At 38.1% G+C, this 8,548-nt stretch overlaps 1 protein-coding gene across 1 annotated transcript in view; it reads left to right on the top strand.

Moving 5' to 3' along the window:
* FOCAD (focadhesin) overlaps window positions 1-8,548 on the top strand; it is a 269,998-nt gene that overhangs the window by 18,115 nt on the left and 243,335 nt on the right. Inside the window, exon 2 of the mRNA XM_023508417.1 lies at window positions 1,261-1,365. Coding sequence (XP_023364185.1) covers window positions 1,261-1,365 — 105 coding nt within the window. The remainder of the gene's footprint in view (window positions 1-1,260; window positions 1,366-8,548) is intronic.

The raw sequence follows: 8,548 nt of genomic DNA, 5'->3' as shown, positions 1-8,548 counted from the left end.
GCCACATATGTAATCAAAATTTTCTAGTAGCCACTCTGAAAAAGTAAAAACAAACAGATGATGTTAATTTTAATAATACATTTTATGTCAGCTGATATATAAAAAATATTATTTCAACATGTAATCAATGTATAAGATTTTACATGGTATTTTAAATTCTTTTTTATATACTAAGTCTTTTAAATCCAGCATATACAGAGGGTGTCAAAAAATGTATACACATTTTAAGAAAAGAAAAATCTGTATTAAAACATTAATATGTCATGTTTGACTTCTGTAATTATAAAAGATATAAGATCTAATATAAGAAAAATGTTATTAGCATATATTGAATATTATAATTTTAATACAGTTTTTCCTTTGTAGAAATGTATATACATTTTTTGACACCTTCTGTATTTTACACTTAAAGAACATCTCAATTTAGATTAGCCATATTACCTGTGCTTAGTCTACAGTGTGGCTAAACCTTTTGTTAGTTGGCAAAACTTAAATGCCATAAAAAAATACACTTAGTAACATCCCACAAAAATGACCCAAAAGATGTATTAACAGGAATTTCTAACCTTTTATGTTCTGAATTTTAAATACTACCTGTTAAGCACTTAACCAGATTTATTATTAATATTAACAACCATGATTAAAAAATACTTTTTCATTTAACAAATAATCTTTTTTTGTTTCCAAGATTTCTTTGTATTTTCTATGGAGATCTTTATTTTAAAAGGGCAGGCTATTTGTCTTTCTGACATATTATCATTTTATTTCTTGCAGAAAATAAGGAGAAAATTTAAAAGTGCTCTGACCTATTACTCTGTTTTAATGGGGGTTGCTTGCTCTGATTGGTTTTCTCTGGCCCACCTTTTTAAGTAGTGGATCCATTTTATTTGTCTAGTTTATTTTTCATAGTCTGCAAGGATTTATAAATGAAAGACTTGGTCACTCAATATGGGTAACTGATGTGGGACTGCTTGAAATTATGTGGGCTAATTTTTTTTTCCCCTGATTGATTTTCCCTCATGAGTGTCTAGGCAGGTGATTGATTGGTTGGTGGTTTGGTTCTTTGGCTCCATTTCTCCTCCTTTAAATGTATTGAGTGGGTCTTGACTGTGTTATAGAATGAGTTGGGTGCCTGTGGGTGGCTACTGTTCAGTGTGGGTGGCAAGTGTTCAATTATTTAAAAATGGTAGGTAGGATTAAGCGCCTGGTTAGAATATTTACATCTATAACATTAGATGTGTTCTTAATATTTCTTTACAGGAATACACATGGTTTGATAAAAGCCATTATGAAACTATTACAAATGCAAGCTCTTAAGGAAGGACAAGGTGGGGAGAAGAGTGTTCAAGAGATATATACTATTAGGTAAGTCTTTTCTCTGTCTCTCTCTCTTTTTTTGAAGTTAATTGCTTATTAAATTATGAACTGAGAAATGATAATTCATTAAAAATTAGTTACTTAATTCAGCAGGATATGTACACATTGTGGGTCTTGATCTCTCAGGAAATTAATGTTCCCAAGACTGAGAGCGTTGAGATAGAATTGACAACATGCTATGTATATCACTAATGTGGGTTTCAAGGTTGCTTCTTTAGAATTGAACATCTTTTACCCCAAATACAGGTGTTTCTTTTTGCTGTAGAATATGTAACCTTCTTCCCAGTACTGGAGAAGAGTTGATTGAACAAAAGAGAGGTTTAGATTAGGCAGGAGGGTAAGCTTCCTTACTATAAAAAGCAACAGGACACTGTCCTTTCCAGTGTTATCACCCAGACTAAGATCAGTAGTTAAGAGTGTTGATTTGTGCCGGGCACCATGTCTCAAACCTATAACCTGGCACTCTGGAAAGATGAGGCTGATGAATTGCCTGCATGAGCTCAAGGAGTCAGAGAACAGCCTGAGCAAGAGCGAGACCCTGTCTCTACTAAAAAACAGAAATACTAACCCAGTGATGTGGCAGACACTTTTAGTCCCAGCTTCTTGGGAGGCTGAGGCAAGAGGAGCTCTTGAGCCCAAGAGTTTGAGGTCACTGTGAGCTATGATGATGCCATGGCCTCTACCTAGGGTGACAAAATGAGACTATCGCAAAAAAAAAAAAAAAAGAAAAAGAAAAAGAAAAGTGTGTTGACTTGCCTTTTCTTTGTCATCTGTACAAAGGTAGAATTGTCTTAAAAATAAAATATACACAGTAGCAATAATGGTAGAATGCACTGGATTTTATGGGGGAGTTATGAACAAGAGAGGGAATCATATTCCCTTACCTATTGCCTTGAATATCTCAGGATATCATTTCCTCAGAGAGGGGATCTCAGTTAGCGGAGGACCCAGAGGATGCTTGTAGCCAGTGGATGTTGTCCTGGGAACTCTGTTTAGTGGTGTGTGCAGCACATTGTCTGCTTCAAAAGAATGAGACCCTGATACCATAAATCCTGTTGGTTCTTGTGGGGCAGATAGCTTACATGGGCTGTGGCAATCCAACAGGGAAAGCAAGGTAGGTATTTGTGGCGTGAGTTTACAGCACCTATAGTTATGAGCATTTGATAGCACAGCTGTCAGAAACGGGTGAGAGTCCGTGCAAAATACAGAGTGGTGTCCATTGATATCTACATGTATTTCTGCTGCTTTCCTTTTTTTTTTTTTTTTTTTGAGACAGAGTCTCACTTTGTCATCCTCAATAGAGTGCTGTGGTGTCATAGCTTACAGCAACCTCAAGCTCTTGGGCTTAAGCGATTCTCTTGCCTCAACCTCTCAAGGGGCTGGGACTACAGGCACCTGCCATAACGCCTGGTTATTTTTTTGTTACAGTTGTCGTTGTTTGGCAGGCCCAGGCTGGGTTCGAACCTGCCAGCCTCTATGTAAGTGGCCAGTGCCCTAACCACTGTGCACAGATGCTGTGCCTACTGCTTTCCTTTTGATAATAAAGTAAATAATATCTCAAATATTATTATGATCTTTCCTATAATTTTAATGCTATTTGTGATGTCTTTTATTATTATGAGTACATTGTTGAGAATTATTAAGCCATTTTAAACAAGGTCATATTTGCATTTATATATTTTTTCTTCATGTTTTATGAATATCTTCAAACATATAGAAAAGTTGGTAGAATGTGGCACAGTGAATTAGCTGATTTATTTTTAAATAGGGGAAGCAAAAGAAAAATTATTTATTTTATAATGCTTTGAAAACTTGGGGTATATAAAGTTTTCCAAATTGAGAAATATGCTTTTCTTTTGTTAATATAGTGGTGCCCTTTGATTTTTTTTTTTTTTAAAGACAGAGTCTCACTTTGTTACCCTTGGTAGAATGCTGTGGCACCATAGCTCACAGCAACCTTCAACTCTTGGGCTTAGGTGATTCTCTTGTCTCAGCCTCCTGAGTAGGTAGGACTACAGGCCACAATATCCAGCTACTTTTAGAGGAGGTGTCTAGATCTTGTTCAGCCTGTGAGCATAGGGCAATCTACCCACTTCTGGCCTCCCAGAGTGCTAGGATTACAGGTGTGAGCCACCTCTCCTGGCCCAAGTGGTGCCCTTTGTTTTTTTTTTTTTTTTAAATTAAATTATAGCTGTGTACATTAATGCAGTCATGGGGTACAGTATGGTGTTTTCATATACAATTTGAAATACTCTCACCAAACTGGTTAATGTAGCCTTCATGTCATTTTCTTAGTTTTTGAGTTAAGACATGCATAGTTTGCTTTTTGAAAGATTCACTTGCACCCTTGTAAGATAAACCATAGAGGTGAGCCCTTTGTTATACAAAGTTTTATTTTCAGGTTTCTTCCTTATTGCCTTGCTCAGAGTTGAATCTGAAGAATAGTTAAGTAGATCTTAATATTTCTGGATAAACATTTATTTCCTCATTTTTAAAAAGGAGTTTTTGGGCCAAAGTTCTAGGATTGAAAAAAATTCAATTTCATTCTTGTTCAGTGGGGGTTATTTATTTATTCATTTTATTTTATTTATTTTTAAGTCATAAAGACATAGATCATGTATACATTAATGCATTTATGGGGTACAATGTGCTGATTTTAAATATAAATTTGGAATATTTACATCTAACTAGTTAATATAGCCTTCACCTCATTTACTTAATTATTGCGTTAAGCATATACTCTATGCTTAATAGATTTAACATACCCTTGTAATATGCACCATAGGTGTGGTCCCACTGTTTACTCTCCCTCCATCAAATGATTTATTCATTTTAGAAGTAGAGTTTCACTCTGTTGCCTAGGCTGTAGTGCAGTGCTACAATCATAACTCACTGCAGCTTTGAACTTAGCAATTCTCCCTCCTCAGCTGCCTGAGTAGCTAGGACTGCAGGTTCGAGCGATCACCTAACCTGCCTAATTTTTAAAATTTTTTTGTAGAGGTGGAGGAGGTCTCACTGTGTTGCCCAGGCTGGTCTTGAACTTCCCGGCTTCAAGCCATCTTCCTGCCTCAGCCTTTCAAACTGCTGGGACCACTATGAGTAACCATGCCCAGTCTATTTATTTATTTATTTTTAAAGTTGAAGTTTTTAATTTAATTTTTAACATAATAGTTTTATTGAGATATAACTCCACACCAGATGATTGACCTATTTAAAATGTGTGGTTTAGTAGCTTTTACTGTATTCAGAGAGTTATGCAGCTTTCATCGTAATCAATTTTAGAACATCTTCATCATCACTGAAAGAAAGTCCTTACCCCTTTGCAGTCGCTGCATATTTTCCTAACACTCGGTGGGGTATTTTCAACTCTCAGTGGCTCACCATGCTGGCTGCTCATTAGAACCACCTGGGTAAGTTTAGAAACAAACAAACATGGGAACAATCAAATACTCCAGACCAATTGAATCAAGCCCTCTGCTGTGAGGCCTAGCAGCTTTAAAAGGGTCCCAGGTGATTCTGATTCACAATGACTACAAGATGGCACGTCAGCTGCTCCCATGTGCATACTTATCCCCTGGGGACCTCGTGAACTGCAGATTCTCTTTCCTTAGGTGTAGGGTGGGCTCAAGATTCTTGTCTAACAAGCTCCTGGGTGGTGCTGATGCTGCATTGCCCCAGCACAGTGAGCAGCAGAGCCAGCGCAGCATTAGCAGTACTGGTGAGCTTGTCAGGAATGCAGAATCTTGGAATCCATCTGAGACTGTTGGAATCAGAGCCTGCATTTTAGTAAGATTTTACAGGTTTATTTATAGGCATCTTGAAGCTTAAGAAGCACCAGTTTAGATCATAGTAAAAAGTTTTCTCTCATGGAGAAGAATTCAGGTTACTCTTATTTTCACCCTGATTGGCTTCATTGTGTGTAATTGCTGGACCTTCAGTTGTCTGTAGCGTTTTTACCTGTTTTCTTGTGTAATTCTTTTTCTCCTGCAGTGGTTCTTCTAACTGCAGTCTTGTTTTCAAAAGGCAATAGATGCAAGATAAGGATAGGGAGCCTAGCTTGAGGAGCTGTAAAGAATTGGATGCAGCAGGTCTGTTTTTAGATAGGTGGCACATTAAGAGGTCCAGAATCAATCACTTGAGTTGGCATAATCCAGTAATGTTTATGGAGAGCCCTTCTGGGAATGGCTGTTTGGCACTATAAATCAGTAGAGTGTAATTGAGTGCATAAGAGCCTTAAGTTCCTCCAAAGGGGGATTGTGGATGGCAGAAACAGAGGAGAGGTGAGCCTGAAGAGCATATTCCCCTCAAGAGAGCTATGATTACCTGAGTCAAGCATAAAATTGTCATGCTGTTTTAAAGCCTTCTTTGCCACAGGTTGGTTAGCAATATCATCCAGCCTTGGAGAGGCAACTGATGAGCTGTGTATGAAAGCATTAAAAGGATATGAGAAGCTTAGAACTCCACTGAGAGGTGTTCTCTCGACATGCTGTAGGATTAATTTAAAATAGAAGGAGTATGACAAATAAATGTAAGCTTTCTGGGCAAGAAGCTAATCTGTGTTTTTATGGTATTAAGGACTCTGCTAGGATACAGTTGGGGTTTAAGTATTTCTCACTTCTGTTTGTCCTCATGGTTGATTAATTTGAATCACGACAATATAGAATACTTGGTTATCTTAAATGGATCTGTACTGAAATAAGTTGTTCCAGTGTGGAATTGGAGGGAGGAGAGATGTGAGAACCAGGGATGTTAGCCATGGCTTCCCTTGGCCCCTGTGAATTTCCCAGAGAAGCTCTAGTGAAGGTTTTCTTTTTGTTGTACCTAGAGCTTAGTGGTTCTCAAGCTACTGGAGCATGAGAACCACCTGGGGAGCCCTGCCTCTCAGTCCCACTTCCCGGGGATTCTCCTTTATCCAGGAGGTTTTGCGTGAGACTCAGGAATCAGCTTGTTTATCCAGTTGCTCAGTATAGGGAGGTCGTTTGTGGATCACACTTGAAAAATATTGCTTCAGACTTTGAGAGCTTGCTAGCATCACGTGGGACCTGCAAGGACCCCCTTGAGTAGACTGGAGGGGATCTTGGGTGGCTTAATTAAGCCTCCTTCCCTCTGTTCCCTATTTGGGAAGATAGAGATCTGTATGTTCCTAAGCATCAAAGCACCAAGTTTGTATTACCTTGTCAGTCATTGACAATAGAGAGCCCAAGAGCAGAACCAAAGAGCAGTTTCAAAGGAAAAGCTGCCCAAAGAGAGAAGCCAACTGTGGATGCAGGGGAGAGAATGTGAGAAGTCTGTGAATTGTTCAGTGAAATCTTTCCACGTTTGTGTTTCTCATGGTCAGATGGTGGGTGGTAGTGGGAGCAGGAGGGCAAAAGAATCCTGAATATCCTCTTAGAACCTGACACTGGTTTTTAGAGTTTACTGTGCATAAGGAGCTCATCTTGGCTTTTGGTATGTGTGTCTGGAACATGGCCTGGAAATCTGCAGTTTAACAAGGGACTTGAATGAGGTGGTCTGTGGTCTGTGCTTTGAGAAACATTGGATTAGATAGAGAGTCTATAGCTAATAAAGTTCATTGTTCTTAATTGGACCCTCCTTCCTAGCAGTTTTTTTTTTTTCTTCTTGCTTTGTGGCTTATACAAGATTATATGAGGATATTTAAATGAGGCTGCAACTCTCAGTACCTTTGAGGTGGAGAGTAGCTAGAAGAACAGCACAGTACATTTGGCTGCTGTGATTAACTGAAGGGCATATGCTGCCAAGTATAAAAGTGTAGGCCCAGAGTCTCAGCTCTGGCTGCACAGAAGAGCCCTCTGAGGAGCTTTAAAATATAAAGAAGCCTGGGCTCTCCCCAGAATGACTGGAGGGTCAGCCTTAGGCGTTGGTATTCTACTAAAGGTTCCTGTGTGATTTCCAATGGGCAGGTAAGGTGTACAACAGCTGGCCAATTGTCACAGTGAGGCAATGGGGCTTCACTGCTGCCAGACCTTCAGTTACTTCAATGTAAGTAAGATTTTTATGTGAAATCTGACCAAATTGCTGGCAGCCAATTCAAATTTTTTAAGATGTAGGATAGGCAGATGAAACACATTTGCTCACAGGCTCTAATCCATGGACAATAAGTTTGTGACCGTTAGTTTAGGTATTTAACTATTTTTAAGAATTTTGAAGCCCTTTTCTAGTTGTGAACTATTTATACACTAATTAACATTAAAAAAAATGCTACTAAGATATCCGTTACTTCAAACTTTCTTTGTTTTTCTCTTTTTTATTTGCTCTGAATTTTCTTTTGGTTAGCTGTAGCACACATGTAAGTCATTTAACCATTTTCTTATATTGGTCATGCAGGAAATGGGGCAGAGACTATTTGGTATTTTGGTTGCAAGGAAGAATAAACTAAATTTTCACAGTAAATTGTTAGAGGCTCATTTTCTCTTTTGCTTTGTAATATGCCATTTTTACCCCTGAAATTTTATCGTGTGCTTTTGATTTTAAATTTTTCTCTGCATATTCATATTATGGCAGTCTTTTTAAGATCTCTCTTCTTTCAGCTAAAGTGAGGAAATAGCTGTGAATTCATGAGCAGTAACTGCTTGTTCCAGAATTCATGTGTCATTCTGATGTGCCAGACAGTGGCTGACATGCACAAATATCAAATGTTAAGGAATCTTGTTTGTGAGAAGGTTTGGTCTGATCAACATCAAGCTGTCTTTTCTGTAATAAGGGAATATTAAATGGTTTTGGCAGATGGTGTACTCTGAGATGGGCATTTAGGCCAATAGTAATGAATGGCTATACCCTAAGTAGATTTATGTGCTCTATCTGTGTATTTGTTAATCTATTTGTGTAGTGGTACACGTATGTAGTAGAGAGTTAATTTTAGGAATTTAAAGATGTGTGTCATAAAGGCTAGGATACTTTGTAATTTATACTGATTTTTTATCACTGAGGGTAAATGTATTCATCTCTCAGGGTCATCAAACAAAGAAAAACAGGAGAAGATCCAAGATAAATGCTGATGTTCAGAGCACAAAGACCAGTTTGGATATCAAACGTAGCCCCATTTTCAATTTTGATAACTAGCTTTTCCTAAGAGCCAGGAAGGCTTCCATGGGCTCAGCCACTTGAAGAGTATAGGAAGATTATGGTAGATGTAGGGAGAGTATAGGAAGAG

This window comes from Otolemur garnettii, unplaced genomic scaffold (genome assembly GCF_000181295.1).
Source record: "Otolemur garnettii isolate 467f Iridium unplaced genomic scaffold, OtoGar3 scaffold00006, whole genome shotgun sequence".
NCBI lineage: Eukaryota > Metazoa > Chordata > Mammalia > Primates > Galagidae > Otolemur > Otolemur garnettii.
This window is presented reverse-complemented; position numbering and strand designations above follow the sequence as displayed.